This window comes from Cebus imitator, unplaced genomic scaffold (genome assembly GCF_001604975.1).
Source record: "Cebus imitator isolate Cc_AM_T3 unplaced genomic scaffold, Cebus_imitator-1.0 Scaffold91, whole genome shotgun sequence".
Classification (NCBI taxonomy): Eukaryota; Metazoa; Chordata; class Mammalia; order Primates; family Cebidae; genus Cebus; species Cebus imitator.
This window is the reverse complement of record NW_016107406.1, coordinates 2498874-2517512: the sequence shown is the minus strand read 5'-3', so window position 1 is coordinate 2517512 and position 18639 is coordinate 2498874. Positions and strand designations below refer to the sequence as shown.

The 18639-nt window shown below is 50.9% G+C and overlaps 1 protein-coding gene and 2 non-coding genes across 4 annotated transcripts in view; 2 read left to right on the top strand and 1 right to left on the bottom strand.

Moving 5' to 3' along the window:
* The first annotated feature begins 136 nt into the window (after window positions 1-136).
* Window positions 137-275, top strand: LOC119472248. Its single transcript, XR_005201366.1, has one exon. It is a non-coding gene; the product is annotated as a U4 spliceosomal RNA (small nuclear RNA).
* Window positions 276-1296: 1021 nt separating this feature from the next.
* LOC119472256 lies at window positions 1297-1358 on the top strand. Its single transcript, XR_005201374.1, has one exon. It is a non-coding gene; the product is annotated as a U7 small nuclear RNA (small nuclear RNA).
* A 6629-nt stretch (window positions 1359-7987) lies between these two features.
* Window positions 7988-18639, bottom strand: part of PNKD (PNKD metallo-beta-lactamase domain containing) — an 81710-nt gene continuing 71058 nt past the window's right edge. For both annotated transcript variants that reach the window (XM_017535113.2, XM_017535114.2), the window contains 8 exons: window positions 16122-16237; window positions 15887-15999; window positions 15268-15326; window positions 14128-14220; window positions 13564-13727; window positions 11470-11556; window positions 10229-10344; window positions 7988-10004 (listed from right to left, as the gene is read on the bottom strand). In XM_017535113.2, coding sequence (XP_017390602.1) covers window positions 9831-10004; window positions 10229-10344; window positions 11470-11556; window positions 13564-13727; window positions 14128-14220; window positions 15268-15326; window positions 15887-15999; window positions 16122-16237 — 922 coding nt within the window. In that variant the 3' untranslated portion in view covers window positions 7988-9830. The remainder of the gene's footprint in view (window positions 10005-10228; window positions 10345-11469; window positions 11557-13563; window positions 13728-14127; window positions 14221-15267; window positions 15327-15886; window positions 16000-16121; window positions 16238-18639) is intronic.

Genomic DNA, 18639 nt, shown 5'->3' with positions numbered 1-18639 from the left:
AAAAAAAAAAGGGGGGGGGGGATGGGAAATGCAAAAATGTGAATCGATATGCTAGTTCTGGACAATTATCTTGCAAATTCTGCCAGGTAATGAAAGTGAGAAACCTGGAGCTTTCTTCGTTTGGGAAAATAAAACCAGCTTTGCGCAGTGGCAGTATTGTAGCCAATGAGGCTTATCCGAGGCATGATTATTGCTAATTGAAAACTTCCCAATACCTCACCATGGCAGTTTGAAATATAGTCCGTATTGGCAATTTTTGACAGTCTCTACAAAGACTGAATTAAAAAATAAAAAATAAAAAAAATAATAAAAAAGAAAATAAAACCAAGCAACTTCATAGACCCCCAAAGGGGAATTCAATGTTGGCAAGTAACATTTTAGGTGGAAATTATTTACCACACCACACTTGTGGGAACTGCCATCCTCATTCCAATATTTGCAACAGGGTTATACACGGTAGCACCCTCTAACGAAAATATTGGACAGAGTATTGCTGTCGTATTATGATTAATTGTTATCCTTATAACTGGGATAATAATTACTCACAAAAAGGAAGCATAAAAGTTTTACTATCACCAAGTCTGCTAGGACTTTTTATTGGGTGCACTTTAAATGAAATGCGCTTTAAAATGAAACATGCTGCCTTTGGATTAACAGCTAGTAAAGTAAAAGGAAATCTACAGGTACTTAAAAATCAAATCAGGCCGGGCACAGTGGCTAACACCTGTAAATCCCAGCACTTTGGGAGGCTGAGGCAGGCAGATCACGAGATCAGGAGATCAAGACCATCCCAGCTACTCGGGAGGTTGAGGCAGGAGAATCACTTGAACCCAGGAGGTGGAGGTTGCAGTGAGCTGACACTGCGCTATTGCACTTTAGCCTGATGATAGAGCAAGACTCTGTCTCAAAAAAAAAAAAAAAAGAAAGAAAGAAAACTTATATGGCCAGGCACAGTGGCTCACACCTATAATCCTAACAATTTAGGAGGCTGAGGCAGGAGGATTGCTTGAGCCCCGGAGTTCAAGACCAGCTTGAGATACAATGTAAGACTCCATCTCTACAAAAAAATCAAATAATGAGCTGGGCATGGTGGCACGTGCCTGTAGTCTCATTTACTCGGGTGGCTGAGGTGAGAGGATTGCTTGAGCCTGGGAGGTTGAGGCTGCAGTGAGCTGTAATTGAGCCACTGCACTCCAGCCTGGGTGACAGAGTGAGACTCTGTCTCAAAAAAATGAAAACAAGAAAACTCATGGCTGCTTTGGAAAGCAGTTTGGAAGTTCCCCAAAAAGCTAAATGCAGTGTTATAGCTCTTTTATAATTTGTCTAGCAGGCTTTTTGGTTTTTGCTGGAAATCCCCCAAGTAAAAAAACAAAAGAAAACATCGAAAGCTAAATGTAGAGTTACTATGTCTTAGCAATTCCACTCATAGATGTATACCCAAAAGAACTGAAAACAGGGGCTAGGGGAGGGGTAGGATGAGGAGAAATACCTAATGTAGATGACAGGTTGATGGGTGCAGCAAACCACCATGCCATGTGGATACCTATGTAACAAACCTGCATGTTCTGCACGTGTATCCTAGAAATTAAAGTATTAAAAAAAAAAATCCCCTCCCCAAAAAAGGAATTGAAAACATATGTCTACACAAAAACTTGTATGGGAATGTTCACAGCATTGTTCATAATAGACAAAAAATGGAAAAAATCCGACTGTCTAACAGCTGTCTAATGGATAAACAAAATATGGAATATTCATATATGGAATATTTTTGTGCCCAATTGCAGTGGCTCATGCCTGTAATCCCAGCATTTGGGAGGCTGAGGCAGGCAAATCTCTTGAGCCCAGAAGTTCAAGAACAGCCCGGGCAACATGATAAAACCACATCTCTACAAAAAATACAAAAGTTAGCTAGGTGTGGTGTCATGCACCTATAATGCCAGCTACTTGGGAGGCCGAGGTGGGAGGTTTGTTTCAGCCTGAAGATGAAGGTTGCAGTGAGCCAAGACACTGCACTCCAGCCTGGGTGACAGAGTGAGGGCCTGTCTCAAACAAAAAAAGGAGAGTATTATCTAGCTATACAGCGACGTACTGACCCATATCCAACATGGATGAACCTTGCAAACATGTTGAGCAAAAGAAGCCAGTCACAGAAGGCCACATAATGTATGATTTCACTTATATGAAATGTCCTAAATATGCTAACTATAGAGACAGAAAGTAGATTGGTGAATGCATAGCATTGGGAGAGGGTGGGGCCATGAAGGCAGGGAGTGATATTAAATGGGCATGTGGTTTCTTTTTGGGATGATGACATGTTCTAAAATTATATTGTGGTGATTGATGGTCGCAAAACTGTATATACTAAAAACCACTGAATTGTACTTTTTTGAGAATGAGTCTCTCTGTTGCCCAGGCTGGAGTGCAGTGGCACGATCTCAGGTCACTGCAACCTCTGCCTCCCAGGTTCAAGCGATTCTCCTGCTTCAGCCTCCTGAGTAGTTGGGATCACAGGCGCGTGCCACCACACCTGGCTAATTTTGTATTTTTAGTAGAAATGAGGTTTCGCCATGTTGGCCAGGCTGGTCTTGAAGTCTTGACCTCAAGTGACCTGCCCACCTTGGCCTCAAAGTGCTGGGATTACAGGCGTGAGCCACTATGTGCCCGGCCTGAATTGCACATTTTAATGGGTGAATTTTGTGTTATGTGGATTTTTTTTTTTTTTTTTTTTTTGAGACAGAGTCTCTATCGCCAGGCTGGAGTGCAGTGGCGCGATCCCGGCTCACTGCAACTTCCTTCCATTTTCCAGTTTCAAGCAATTCTCCTGCCTCAGCCTCCCAAGTAGCTGGGACTACAGGCATTCGCCACCATGTCCGGCTAATTTTTTTTGCGTGTGTATTTTTAGTAGAGATGGGGTTTCATCATGTTGGCCAAGATGGTCTTGATCTCTTGACCTCGTGATCTGCCCACCTCAGCCTCCCAGTGCTGGGATTACAGGCGTGAGCCACTGTGCCTGGCCTGTTATGTGAATTTTATCTCAATAAAGCTGTCTATAAAACATACAGAGGCATGATCAGAGCTCACTGTAGCCTCGACTTCCCGGGCTGAAGCAATCCTCCCCCCTCAGTCTCCCAAGTATCTGGGAATACAGGCTTGCACCACCATGCCAGGCCCTCACTGCTCCTTGGTCAGGCCCACCCAGCTGCATAAGGCAACTGTCTGCCTGTCCTCATAGCCTGCCCACCTCCTGGGAGCTCACGTTCTCAGCTCTCTTTGCACACCCCTCTGCCACCAATTCCCTCCTCTTGGTGCTGGTTATCTTCTGCCAGTGGTTAGGAGTGAAACAGTTTGGCAAAGTAGATTGCAAAAGGACTAACGTCCAGTTTGTGGTCTATTTTTTAACTCTTGGGAAGAAATCTATTTAGAAGTGGTGTTGGCCTGGCATAGTGGCTCATGCCTATAAATCACAACATTTTGGGAGGCTGAGGCAGGAGGATCACTTGAGCCCAGGAGTTGGAGACCAGCCTGGGCACATAGCCAGACCCTGTCTCTACAGAAAATTTTAAACAATTATATGGGTCAGGCATGGTGGCTCATACCTGTAATCCCAGCACTTTGGGAGGCCAAGGCGGGTGGATCACTTGAGGTCAGGGGTTCGAGACCAGCCTGGCCAATATGGTAAAACCCCATCTCTACTAAAAATACAAAAATTAGCCAGGCGTGGTGGCGGGTGCCTGTGATCCCAGGTACTCAGGAGGCTGATGCATGAGAATCTCTTGAACCCAGGAGGTGGAGGTTGCAGTGAGCCGAGATCACACCACTGCACTCCAGCCTGGCTGACAGAGTGAGACTCAGTCTCGAAAAATAAATAAATACATACATAAATAAAAATTTAAAAATTATCGAGGCATGGTGGCGTTTGCTTATATAGTCCCAGCTACTCAGTGGCTGAAGTGGAAGGATCTCTTGAGCCCAGAAGTTCAAGGCTACAGTGAGCAGTGATGGCGCCGCTGCACTCCAGCCTGGACGACAGAGGGAGACTGTCTCTAAAAGTCAAAAAGCATTGTCATGCACCTTAGGCCAATGTAGGAACAATCTGGAGCAGGGTGATATACCTGCTGTGTGGCACAGGGTAGGTTGGCCTGTCTGAGCCTGTGAGGTAGACAGTTGCCTAGCCGCTTGGATCAGTTTCTGCTGAACAACTCATCATCTGGAGGGGGCTGGATCTGTGCTGAGCTCTGTGGGTATTAACTCATCAATCCTCACAACAAACTTCGAAGGTCAGTAATATTATCACCCCATTTGACAGATGGGAAATCGAGGCACAGAAAGGTTAACTAACTTGTTCAAGGTCACTGATGGCAAGTGTGGACTTCAAACGGGATGGGCTGACTCCAGAGTCCACGTTCTTTATCTGTTTGTTCTACTGCTCCTGGCACACTAACCATAAGTTTATCAGTAACACTAACAGGAAGGAGAGGCTGCTGTTAACGCCTCTGTGCTGTTAACAGCTCTGTTAACAGCAAAACAACAAGATCATGTTTTTTGCAGGGACATGGATGGAGCTGGAGGCTCCTTATCCTCAGCAAACTAACGCAGGAACAGAAAACCAAATACTGCAAGTTCTTACTTATAAACGGGAGCTAAATGATGAAAACACATGGATACATAGAGGGGAACACACACTGGGGCCTATTGGAGGGGGGAACCTCTCTGCAAGGAGGCTCAGTGATCCTGAGTCACCATCCAGCGTTACACACAGCCAATTAGAGCAGAGCTTGTGCTTGTGATCAGTCCAGTTTCAAGTGTCCTGTTTCTACCACCAGCATTTGGCCCGAGCCTAGTGTTTATGGACCACTGGTGTTAGTTCCCACCTCTTTCAAAGGCTCCACCTGGGGGCAGGGCTTTGAAGGAGTAAGACCACCCCCACCATGCACACACGCACACAGAGGGTTTTCACGTTTGTTTCTTCAGCTTCTTCCCTGGACCACCTAAGGCTGCCCAGTTATCCCCGCTCTCTTTCTCCTTTTCTACCCCCAAAGAGAGCTAGTCTGGGATCCAGGAAAAAGCAAATTTACAAATGAACCGCTTGCTGGTTATTTTTAAAACTACATGTTATGCAAACACCTTTGAGGCCAGGCGTCCACCTCCATTTCCTCTCTATAATTAATCATAGCATCAGAAACTTGATACTGCATTTTTTTTTCTCTTTTTTTTTGTTTTTTGAGATGGAGTCTTGCTCTGTCTCCCAGGCTGGAGTGCAGTGGTGCGATCTCAGCTCACTGCAACCAGACTCCCTGGTTCAAGCAATTCTCCTGCCTCAGCCTCTCAACTAGCTGGGATTACAGGCACGTACAACCACACCCAGCTAATTTTTGTATTTTTAGTAGATACAGGGTTTCACCTTGTTGGCCAGGATGGTCTTGGTCTCTTGACTTCATGATCTACCTGCCTCGGCCTCCCAAAATGCTGGGATTACAGGCGTGAGCCATCATGCCTGGCCTCCCCTCCCCACTTTCAGCTCACCATAGTTCAGTTGGATCTGACACTGGCCTTCTGAGTGTGGTCAAATGAGATCTGGCCTGGCCAGTCCAAGAAGCCCATTCCCCTAACTCTTAGGATTGGTTCAGGGTTGGGCACACAACCCCAGCTAAATCAATGAAACTCAAGCCTTAGAACTATTGGAGACCCCACTAGGTTTGATGAACTTGTAGCCTAGAAAGCTGGAACTTCTAGAGACAATCTTTCTACTCCAGGGAGAAGTCTGATGGATATTGATACTGATACAGAAGAAATCAGAGCTGAATGGATATTCCCATTGAGTCCCTGGATTCAGCCATGCCTGAAGCCCCCATGACGTCATCCCACACTTCTCAATTTCGTGAGCTGATAAATTCTCCTTTTGTTTTGAGTTTTTCTCTTTTTTTTTTTTTTTTTTTTGGAGACGGAGTTTCGCTCTTGTTACCCAGCTGGAGTGCAATGGCGCGATCTCGGCTCACCGCAACCTCCGCCTCCCGGGTTCAGGCAATTCTCCTGCCCCAGCCTCCCGAGTCGCTGGGATTACAGGCACGCACCACCATGCCCAGCTAATTTTTTTGTATTTTTAGTAGAGATGGGGTTTCACCGTGTTGACCAGGATGGTCTCGATCTCTTGACCTTGTGATCCACCCGCCTCAGCCTCCCAAAGTGCTGGGATTACAGGCTTGAGCCACCGCGCCCGGCGAGTATTTCTCTCTTGCACCTAAAACGTTCTGACTCATTCAGGGTTGACCTGTCCATTGGAAGGTGAAGAAGCTGAGGTCAGGGAAATGACTTTCTCAAGGTCACTTGGATATTGAATGACAGAGCTGGGACTGGAATCCAGGACTGTAAGGCCAGTAATGCCTGCTGTTCTGCAAGCCAGGAGCACGTGGTCTGGTTGTTACTGCTCAGTGGCAACTCCAGGAGAGGCATGTGCCCATCATTCATTACAGATGGCCCAGTCAGAGGATGGCCCTAACCCCAGAGAACCATCACCAGGAGCCCCTCGAAGCAGGGCATACCCAGAGTGACCTGCATAAGCCAGGGCCTGGCCTTGTGGTTTGTCTGCCCAAGATAGCAGTGACTCAAACATATCAGAGCACACAGAACCACTTTCTTCGGGAAGGTGAAGACACAGTCCATCGCTCTAGCCCAAGTACAGCTGTGATCCAAGACAGCTGGGGCTAGTGCCAAGGTCCTTGGCCTGGGGTGAAGGGCACCTAAGAGGGGAGGCTGAACTGTGGCCACGGGTGGGAACGCTGTGTGTTGGGCTGGCCCCAAGGAAGTCTGGAGCTGAGCCAGGGCTTCCTGGTTCTCAGCCACATCAAGGCTACCTTCAAGAGCTTTGCTCTAGCCAAGTGAAATAGGAGAATAGTATTCATCTATTTCAATAAATATCTTTAATCATTTTTATGAACTGAAAACCAGTGTCACTTGTCAAAAATAAATAATTGGCTGGCCGTGGTGGCTCACACCTGTGATGCCAGCACTTTGGAGGCTGAGGCTGGCAGATCACGAGGTCAGGAGTTTGAGACCAGCCTGGCCAATATGGTTAAACTCCGCCACCAGTAAAAATACAAAAATTAGCTGGGCATAGTGGTATGCGCCTGTAGTTCCAGCTGCTGCGGAAGCTGAGGCAGAAGAATCACTTGAACCCAGGAAGCAGAGGTTGCAGTGAGCCGAGATCGTACCTCTGCACTCCAGCCTGGACGGCAGAGTGAGACTCCATCTCCAGAAAAAAAAAGAAAAAAGCCAGGCATGGTGGCTCATGCCTGTAATCCCAGCACTTTGGGAGGCTGAGGCAGGCGGATCACAAGGTTAGGAGCTCAAGAGCAGCCTGATCAACATGGCGAAAACCCGTCTCTACTAAAAATACAAAAAATAGCCAGGCATGTAGTCCCAGCTATTTGGGAGGCTGAGGCAGGAGAATTGCTTGAACCTGGGAGGCGGAGGTTGCAGTGAGCCAAGATTGCACCACTGCACTCCAGCTGGGGTGATAGAGCGAGACTTCATCTCAAAAGAAAAAAAAAAAATTGACCCCGAAGATAAATACAATGAAAACAAAATGATGTTGTTAAAGTTTAACTAGAGACACTTGCCCTAACTAAAGTATGAACCTGGGTCCCAGGTCTTTCTTCCCAAAGGCCTTGAAGATACACTAGTACCAAGGCCGTAACCTTGAAGTAGGGTCAATTGCTGTGCTGTGACCACGGACAGACACCCTACTTCGGCCAGTGGTACGCTTGTGCATCCCAAGCTTTGGAAAACACTGAGATAAGCAAACTGTAAACCCTGAACCAATGCCCCTGGCTGTGGAAGGAATATATTTAGGGCATCCTTTCTGATCAAGGCTCTTGAAGTGCCTAATGCCAAGTTAGCAGCCCTGGAACTGAGCTGGGAAAACTGCAAGAACATTCTCTGCTGTGTTCGCTCACGTAGCAACAAAGACAAGCTGTTGAATGATCAAGGCTTGGTTAAATCATTCATTCATTCAACATTTATTGAGCGCCTACTGTGTGCTAGGCACCGTGCTAGGCGCAGAAATACAGAGATGCATAAGATACAGTCCATGCCCTTAAGGATTCACAGTCTAGAAGGGGAGACAACATGTAAACAAGGAAATTACAGTGTGATTAGTGTCACAAGAGAAGCAATGACAAAGTGCAGAGGTAGCCTGGAGGGGAGGAGGACAGGGGTTGCCTTCCTGGAGGAGGGGGCCTTTGAAGGAATCGTGAGAGATGAGCAGGTGCTTGCCAGGCAGACAAGGCAGGAGGGGCAGGGGAAGGCATTCCAGTTGGAAGAAACAGCATGAGCGAAGGCACAGAGGCATGAAACTGCATGTCTTGCTTGGTGAGTGAGGAACTCTAACTAGTCTAGTGGTATTGCTAAAGTGTACTAGAGGCTGTGGCTGGAGAGGGGAGCAGAGGCCAGATGATGAGGGCAAACTGAGGGCAGGGGCATCTTGGAGGTTCACCAGAGGTGAGCAGAGCCCGAGGGCAGACTTTGACACAGGAAGAGAGGGCTCCTGGCTGACCCAAGGTACACCTGCCTGAGGACCGCAGGGTTCCTCGCTGTGGCCCCAAAGGGATCTGGACCCACGACTAGAGGAGCAACAGAGCTGGAGGTGGAGTGAGCAGAGGGGCAGGGCCAGGCCTGGGGCCCAGAGCTGCCGTGCACTCCCACGCTCTGCTCACAGACTTCTGATTTCCATCCTGCACACGAGTCTCCTCCTCCCAGCGGGAAGAGGGCCTGGATCCAGTGGGAAATCACGGGGGAATGTGGCTGGCAAACCGCAAAGGGCCAGATGAGTGTCAGGTTACAGAATCAATCTTTACTAACTAAAGAAGAAAGGGGCTGTGGATAAAGCAGGAGAGATTAGTTAGATGGAGGAAGGCAGCCAGATGGGCCTAATAACAAGGGTCAAAATAAGAAAACCACAGTGGCCAAAGAGGACTATGGCTCTCTCTCCCCTGGGAAGGAGAGGCCCTTGTGGTTCAGGGCAGGGGCAGAGGCCAGCGGGCATGACCAGGCCAGATGTGCAAGGAGAGCATGTGACCTGCAAGACTGTGGGGCTCCACATCCGAGCCTCCAGTGTCTCCTTAGCCCAAGGAGGAGGTTTCCATGGCAACCAGGACCCTCCTTCTTCTAGGCTATAGGGAGGCCACTGAGGCAGAGAGTGGCCAGCCAGCCTTCCAGCCCTTTAGTGCTCTTAGGAATGACTCTGTCAGAAAAATGCCTTTGCAGGGGTCGGTGGGGCAGGGAGGCCGTGGGAGGAGGGCAGGGTCTCAGGACACCAGAGTCCAGCTGTCCCTCTGAGTGCTGCTTTTGCAAGGCATCACACCTGAAGCCACTGTGAGGGGCTGGTTTCTTCCCTAACCCTGGATGGGGGATGGGCAAGATGGACTCAACCTGGTTGTGGGCCCCATCACCCTGAGTTCCAGCGCTACAGTGAGATGAGACCTCCCGAGGGAGGAGCTAACAGCAGCCCCCATGTCCTTGCTGCCATCCTAGGACTAGGGAAGGAGGAGGGGACCCTCCCAGTCGGTAGGGTCTGGAGATGTCCCGAGACCCATCCTTTCCTCTCTCCACTGAGGAGGCAGCCTCCCACTTTGGGGTTCACAGTCTCCCACCGGCCCCCTTCTCTTGGGCTCACAGTCTCATCGCCTGGTCCCTCCCTCCCCTGAGCAATGTGGGGGATGATGCCCACTTGGGCGCCGATGGAGGTGGTGGTGTTAGCGATGAGAAGGATGGTGAGGTGCGGGTGGCGGTGGCCTCCCCGTGCAGGGAGTGGGCTGGCTGGGGGCGCTGGGGCATCACTTGCTCTTGTGCATGTCCTTCAGCCGGCGGAGCTCTTCCAGGAGTTGGGCCCGGGAGTAGTCATCATCCCCAGTGGGGCCTGGGCCTGGCCCCAGGGCCTCCTGCAGCTCCAGGCAGTGGGTCCTCAGGAACGGGTTGTAGGAGCGTTCCTCTCCCAGGGTAGACGGGCACTGTGGGCGAGAGGAACCAGGCTTGGTGGAGAGAAGCCGAGACAGAGAAGCCTGCCCTGACCCCCGCCCCATCCTGGAGTTCAGAAGTTCTGACTTGAGGGCCCATGGACCACACAGGTCAGAGCTTTGGGGAGGTGCTGGCAGGCCTGGGGTCAGCACAGACAGGTGCCTGCCCACACTGAGTTCCCACCCACAAGGCTCCTCCTGGACCCCGAGACCCTCACCGTGCCCTTGCGCTCCATCCGCTGCCGCTGTACCCACTGCATCTTCCTCTCCCGGGCCAGGTTCTCGGGCTCCACCACGCCTGCAAAGCCCAGGTTCTCCTCCGCATACTCATGACCTACCGACAGCCGCAGGGATGAGACACAGCAGAGAGATTGGTGGAACGGTCAGAACAGTCCTCCCTGCCCCAGGTCCAGGCCGATGGGCACCCGACAGCCAGGGACGAGGGCAGCACTTCCAGGAAAACCCCAAACTCCAGGAGCTGCTTCTCTAACTGCGGGCACAAGTCAGCCACGGGTGAGAAGGTAGCAACAGCTCCGGGGTAAAAACCGCTAGGCCCGGAGCCGCAGGCCTGCCTCTAGCCCTGACTCTGCCACCGCCCAGCGTGTGACCTTGGGCTAGTCACGGCACCTCTCTGAGGCACAATTTTCTCATTTGGCAAATGGAGAAAACAATAATACCACCGGAAACAGATGGACCTGCTGTGTTCCCGGTGCCGAGAACAGAGCCTGGTATGTGTTCGGTGCACATAAAGTATTTGTTGAATGAATGAATATATGTTCTGAGGATTAACTGAGTTTTTTTTTTTTTGAGACGGAGTTCGCTCTTGTTGCCAGGCTAAAGTGCAATGGTGCCAACTCGGCTCACCTCAACCTCCGCCTCCCAGGTTTAAGCAATTCTTCTGCCTCAGCCTCCCGAGCACACCACCATGCCCAGCTAATTTTTCTAGTTTTAGTAGAGACAGGATTTCACTATGTCGGCCAGGCTGGTCTCGAACTCCTGGCCTCATGATCCGTCTGCCTCGGCCTCCCAAAGTGCTGGGATTACAGGCGTGAGCCACCGCACCCAGCTAACTGAGATATTTGTGCATGTTTTTATGCGCTACAAGGCAATGGTTACATGCAGAGTGGATTTACTGACTTCTCCCCAGAGAAGCAAGGGCTATTTTCTGTTCTGGGCTTGGGCTATGTACAATTAGACATCTTTCTGGAATGTCCTGGAGCCTGCAGAGCTTCCAGGAGGCTGGCGGGTGGCTGCCAGGGGAAGGTGGAATAAGAAGCAGAGGTGTTACGGAGCCCCCTCTCCAGGAAGAAGGGAGGCCAGGGCGCTGCCCCTACCCCTAGAGGTGGAGCTGTGTCGCTTCTGGGCAGAAACTGGGTTGGCCTGCTTTCTAGGGGAGGGAGGAGTGGGGAGGGCCCTTGTTCCCGGCTGACATGGGGCTGGAGGAGCGGGGGTGTCTCACCAGGCCACAGCAGCGTGTCGTCTCCCAGCCCTAGCACAGTGTCCAGTGAGCTCAGCATGGTCTCTGCGTTGCCCTCAAAGGTCCGTCCTGGGTGGGGGTCGGAGGGTATGTTATAAGGCACAAGGATCACACAGTGTGGCATAAGGCGCATAGACACGGGTGGGAACCAGCCTGCAATGCTCTGGCTGGCCACCAGCCCTGACCGTGCCCTTGCCAGGCCTACACAGGCATCTATTTCCTCCTTCTCACTGGGAGCTGGGCCCAACTGGTCACTCCTGGCCAAGCCCATCTGAGGTCTCCATTGCACACAGTGACATCTGAAGGGCAGGGCTGCAGGACCTTCAGGCTGAGCTCTCTGTCCCAGGCTTGGTAGATGCTGGACTGCTCTTTCCCGAAGGGAACATCTTCACCGGTGCTGCCCTCCGGGACTCCACGCAGCCTGGGACTTGTGATCCTCACCCACTGCCTCACCCAGGGGGTCTTAACTTTTCATAACCTAGTCCTGCCAGTCACTGTATCAGAGAACCAGGCTCCATCCAGGGGAAACTAATTCCCTGCAGGGCTCTACTCAGCTATAGACATTCTCTCATTCTGTCCAGCAGCTGGGGGAAGTTTGTTTTTTCTTCTTTGAGATGGAGTCTTGCTCTGTTACCCAGGCTGGAGTGCAGTAGTGCGATCTCGGTGCATTGCAAACTCCGCCTCCTGGGTTCAAGCGATTCTCCTGTCTCAGCCTCCCAAGTAGCTGCCACCATGCCCGGTTAATTTTTTCGTATTTTTAGTAGAGATGGAGTTTCACCATATTAGCCAGGATGGTCTGGATCTCCTGACCTCATGATCCGCCCGCCTCGTCTTCCCAAAGTGCTAGGGTTACAGGTGTGAGCCACCTCGTCCGGCTGCTAGAAGTCTTTTTTTTTTTTGAGTCAGAGTCTCACTGTTGCCCAGGCTGCAGTGCAATGGCACAATCACAGCTCACTGCAATCTTGAATTCCTGGGTTCAAGCAACCCTTCTGCCTCAGCTCCCGAGTAGCTGGGATTACAGGTGTGAGCTACCATGCCCAGCTATTTTATTATTATTGTTATTATTATTTTAATTGAGACAGAGTCTCATCCTGTTTCCCAGGCTGGAGTGCAGTGGCATAATTTCAGCTCACTGCAACCTCTGCCTCCCGGGTTCAAGCAATTCTTCTGCCTCAGCCTCCCGAGAAGCTGAGACTACAGGCTTGAGCCACCATACTCGGCTAATTTTTGTGTGTGTGTTTTTAGTAGAGACGTGGTTTCCCCATATTGGCCAGGGTGATCTCAAACTCCTGACCTCATGATCCACCTGCCTCAGCCTCCCAAAGTGCTGGGATTACAGGTGTGGGCCACCACACCTGGCTAATTTTGTATTTTTAGTAGAGATAGGGTTTCTCTCCTTGTCGGTCAGGCTGGTCTTGAACTCCTGACCTCAGGTGATCCACCTGCCTCAGCCTCCCAAAGTGCTGGGATTATAGGCATGAGCGATCGAGCCTGGATAAAATTAAAAAAAATTTTTTTTTGATACGGAGTCTTGCTCTGTCGCCCAGGCTGGAGTGCAGTGGTGCAATCTCGGCTCACTGCAACCTCTGCCTCCCGGGTTCAAGGAGTTCTCCTGTCTCAGCCTTCTGAATAGCTGGGATTACAGGCACATGCCACCACACTTGGCTAATTTTTTAAATTTTTAGTAGAGACGAGGTTTCACCATGTTGACTAGGCTGGTCTTAAACTCTTGACCTCAGGTGATCCACCCACCTCAGCCTCCCAAAGTGCTGGGATTATAGGCGTGAGCCACCATGCCCAGCCTATTTAAAAAAAATTTTTTTTGTAGAGACAGTCTTGCTATTTTGCCCAGTCTGGTCTCCAACTCCTGGTCTCAAGTGATCCTCCTGCCTTAGCCTCCCAAGGTGCCCCATGGGAAGTCTCAAGGATTAAAATCAACCTGAGTAACAGATGGAAGTAACCACCACGGCAACATCTGTGCTAAAACTAATGCTTCAGTGCTTTTCGTGGGACTGTGGCTGCCCTGGCTTCTTCTCTCCCTCCCTCTCACAGCTCCTTTCTTTTGGGGGAACTCACCACAGCCAGAGAGGAAGAGCAGGTCCCCTGAGAAGAGGCAGGAAGGACCCTTGTAGGGCTCCCCGTCCAGTAGGTAGACCAGATGGCCTTGTGTGTGGCCAGGGGTAGCCAAGGCTCGGATCTGAAGCCGTCCCACGCTGACCACATCTTGATGACACAGGGGACTGGGGAACAAGGCAGTAGGGGAGAGAAGGTACAGGAGGTGTGCCTTGCTGATCCTTGCCCCAAGGGATCACTAGCTTCTCTAGTGTGGAAGCCCACCCTCTTGTGATCATCCCAGGCCCAAGGGGCTGGGTGATCACAAGAGGGTGGGCTTCCACACTAGAGAAGCTACCCCAGTGTCCAGGGTCCGAACCCTGCCTTTCCTCTTTTGGGGACGATGGCTGGATCAGTTGGGGGATGGGCAGTGCCAGTCTTCAGATAGGCTGGGATCGGTTCTCTAAGGGCCAGGAAGGGCATTGGCAAAGATCCACCTGCTGATACCCCTGAAACACTTCACCAAAGACTGGGGCTGAGGGAAAGGGCCCATGGAAGAGCTGTCTCTTGGCTAGGTCAGGGACTTACTGGGTGAGGTAGGGGATGCCGTCCTGAGGGCTCCCGTACACCCGACAGTCCCGGTGCCGCCGGCTGAGGTCACGGTTCCCTCCGCTGTGGTCCCTGCAGGGTGGCAGAGACAGGCAGAGGGCTTCAAGAGGCAACTGTACCTCAGCCCCCCTCTTTCCTGCAGCATCTCCAGGCCTTTAAGTTCTGGGGCTGTGGCTTCTGGACTGAGCCAACTTGTCCACACCCCTAGGCCTTTGTTTGAGCTATTCCTGTGTCCAGAACATCACCCCCAATAATTCAGCCTGCCCAGTGCCAGCCGATCTTCCTGGACTCTCAGCTCAGGTCAGCATCTTTTTTTTTCCCTTTGAGACAGATTCTCACTCTGCTGCCAGGCTGGAGTGCAATGGCACAATCTCTGCTCACTGCAACGTCTGCCTCCCAGATTCAAGTGACTCTCCTGCCTCAGCCTCCCAAGTAGATGGACTACAGGCATGCACCCCCACTCCCAGATGATTTTTGTATTTTTAGTAGAGATGGAGGTTTCACCATGTTGGCCAGGATGGTCTCGATCTCTTGACCTCGTGATCCCACTGCCTTGGCCTCCCAAAGTGCTGGGATTACAGGTGTGAGCCACCGTGCCTGGCCAGTCATCATCTTATAATTCTCCAAGTAGATCTGATCACACCCTGCCTGGGGCCTCCCATCCCTTTACCCTGTGCCAACTGCTACCTAAATACTTCTTTTTTTGAAGACAAAGTCTCACTATGTTGCCTAGGTTGGGCTTGAACTCCCAATTTTCTTGCCTCAGCTGTTATATACTTTGATACAGGGGTAATCTCCCCTATTGGTCTTAGAATTTCTTTATGGAGAGTCCTAAGTTTTGTCCATGCCCAATGTGCAGTAGGTATCTAATACATGCTCATGAAATGAAAGAGAAATGACTGCCCTGCCCTCCTCTGAGGCTTCAGAACTTCGATGAATGGAGTCGGGGGGAGACTGCCCTCTCTTCCCGCTCTGCTGGTGTCCAGGTGGCTTCATAAGGAAGGTGGGTGCTGGCCTGGCCTGACTTCCTGACCTCCAGCCCTGGCCATCCTCACTGGGCCCAGTCCCAGCGAGCCCAGCTGGGACCGGGATGGACCAGGGAAGACAGTAGCCCCTTACCAGTGCTTGTGGGTACAGAGAATGGCGACCAGGGTGACACCTTCCTTCTCAATGGAAGCCTGCAGGAGAGAGGAGGTTTGGAGACGGAGGAGCAGGATGCAGGGGAGACTCAGAGCAGCCAGAGCCAGGAGTGTGGAGTGTGGAGTGTGGGTGCTGGCAGAGAGGAGAGGGGAGCAAGGCGGGGAGGGGGGAGCTGCAGGCGGGAGTGTGCAGCACAGGGCACATGGAGGACAGAGGGACACTTGTGCATGGAGAGAGGCAGACACAGAGAAATAAGGAATGGGAGGGAAAGACAGAGAGACCCCAATACTGACAGGCAGAGGTAACAGGAAGAAAGGGGGTCAGAAGGGGCCCAATGGGAGTGAGAGGCAGCCACAGTCCTGGGCCAACACCCCCAGCCCTCTGGCTCTGCAGCCCCTACTCCTGCCCTCCCCTCTGCCCAGCCATGCCCTATACACCCCCCACCCCCAGGCCATGTGTGTGCTTGTGCATGTGTGAACATGGAGCATACAGGACACATCCCATGGGCAGACAGACAAGGGACAACCCTCTCTAGCAAGGGGAAGCTCAGTTCCCAAGGGCAACCCCAGGCAACCCCTGCTCCCTGCCCTCCCCTCACCTGCACAGCCCGGGGGTCTGAAGGGTCCACAGCCACAGCCAGCTGCGCCTGGGTGTCGATGATGAGGTAGCTGTAGTTGTCGGAGAGGACGGGGATGGGAAGCACCTTCACTCCTGGAGACAGAGATAGGCTATGGCGGCGTAATCGGCAGGGAGCCCAGGGCTGGGAAGGGGAGCAGGCAGGGAGGATGGGGCCACAGAATGGGGGATGCTGGCCGGGGGCAGTCAGAGCTCACCATTGAAGAGGCGGGGCTGGGTTTTCGAGTGGCCTTTAGGGTAGCGGTTTCGAGCCCTGCGCAGCTGCTGTCGGTAGAAGAGGTACCCGAGCCAGGTGCGGGTGTACAGGCTGTACCTAGAGGGCGGGCAGGTGGCCTATGGTCAACCTTTCTCCCTGGCTCCCCTAGACCCCTTCGTGATGCCTGCAGGCCCCACAGCTCCACTCCTTTGGCCACCCTGTGAGCCAATGCAATTCCACCCTCACTTATTATGTGCCTACTGTTTGCCCTGCTTAGCACTCAGGACAAGATGGAGAATGAGACAGACACACATAGAACTCGCAGTCTATTGGGAACGTGAACTGAGGAACTCACAGAAGAGACTTGGAGAGGCCAGGCGAGGTGGCTCACACCTGTAATCCCAGCACTTTGGGAGGCCAAGGCGGGTGGATCGCCTGAGGTCAGATGTTTGACACCAGCCTGGCCAACATGGCGAAACCCTGTCTCTACTAAAAATACAAAAATTGGTCGGGCGTTGTGGTGCGTGCCTGTAATTCCAGCTACTTAGGAGGCTGAGGCAGGAGAACTGCTGAACCTGGGAGGAGGAGGCGGAGGTTGCAGTGAGCCAAGATCACAACACTGCATTCCAGCCCGGGTGACAGAGTGAGACTCCTTCTCAAAAAAACAGAAAAAGAATTGAAGGCCGGGTGTGGTGACTCACACTTGTAATCCCAGCACTTAGGGAGGTGGTAGCAGAAGAAGCACTTGAGCCCAGGAGTTTGAGACCAGACTGGGCAACATGGCGAGACCCCATCTCTACTAAAAATGCAAAAACTATCCAGGCATAGTGGCACCCACCTGTGGCCCCAGCTACCTGAGAGGATGAGGTGGGAGGATCACTTGAGGCCAGGAGGTCAAGGCTATAGTGAACCATGTTTGTGCCACTGTACTCCAGTCTGAGTGACAGAGGAGACCCTGTCCTGGTAAGAACAAAATACATATCCATGTATAAGCTAAGAAATATTATTGCCAGGCATGGTGGCTCACGCCTGTAAATCCCAGCTCTTTGGGAGGCTGGGGCAGACAGATCACCTGAGGTCGGGAGTTCAAGACCACCCTCACCAACATGGAGAAACCCGGTCTCTACTGAAAATACAAAATTAGCTGGACCTGGTAGCACATGCCTGTAATCCCAGCTACTTGGGAAGCTGAGACAGGAGATCCCTTGAACCCAGGAGGTGGAGGTTTTGGTGAGCCAAGGTTGTGCCATTGCACTCCAGCCTGGGCAACAAGAGCAAAACTCTGTCTCAAAAAAAAAGAAAAGAAAAAAGAAAGAAATATGTAGTTTCTGAGATGCTACATGAGTTAAATGTTCTTATATTTGTATTTAAAACAGGCATTGCACAATATTAAGTGAATGGTAAAATTCCTGCTAATAATTTAAATGCTTCTTACTTAGAATGACATTAAATAGCAAATCAAAACCATCACAGGTCAAAATAGAGATTGTAGAAGAAAAAAAAGCTTCATATTTAATACTTTTAATGGCTATTTTTTCCCTGCTTTTTGAACAATTAGGTCCAAATTTCATTTTATATTGCAAATCATGTAGTCAGCTCTGTCAGCAAAGGAAGGAGCTGTCTCAGGCCCTTGCCTCACTGAAGGGAAACTGAGGCTGGGTGGGGATGGGGTGAGGTGACAGTGCTTAGGGTTATAAGTCAAGCTAATCAGAAAAGGGGGAGGGGTTCTGGTTGACTAAGCATGAGCCAGGAAAGTAGAGGTGGGGTAGGTGGCAGACCCTAAATCTCTACAAGTATTGACTGTGTATGTGGGGGCAGGGGCAGCCGTTCTTCAGACCCAAGAGTTAGCTGATTTGTCTGCAAACAGTTGAGTCAAAACCAAGCAGGTTTCCATGGCAATTTGTAGAAATGATTTAGGTAAGTTTAATCACTGCACTGTCAGCTCTGTGTACCCATGGGTTTATATTGATTGGCAGTCTGGGCACACAATTGAAGGGCTTTGCCAACCTTTATTTTAGTTTTTATGTTCCTTTGCTGGAGGCCTTCTTTCTTTTTTATTTATTTCTAAATTGGATTTGGCCAACTTACGCTTTCATTTCTTTAACAATATTTACTGAACCCTTGCTGTTGGGCAAGCACTGAACACACACTGAGCAAGGCAAAGTCACCGTCCTTGTGAAGGTTCTGTCTAGTAGAACAGACAGGACAATTAACATCTTTTTTTTTTTTTTTTTTTTGAGATGGAATCTCACTGTATCTCCAGGCTGGAGCGCAGTGGCGCAATCTCAGCTCACTGCAACTTCCATTTCCCAGGCTCAAGTGATTCTTCTGTCTTGGCTTCCCGAGCAGCTGGGATTACAGGCATGCACCGCCATGACCAGATGATTTTTGTAATTTTAGTAGGATGAGGTTTTGCCATGTTGGCCAGGCTGGTCTCGAACTCCTGACCTCAGGTGATCTACCTGCCTCGGCCTCCCAAACTGCTGGGATTACAGGAGAGAGCCACTGTGCCCACCTTT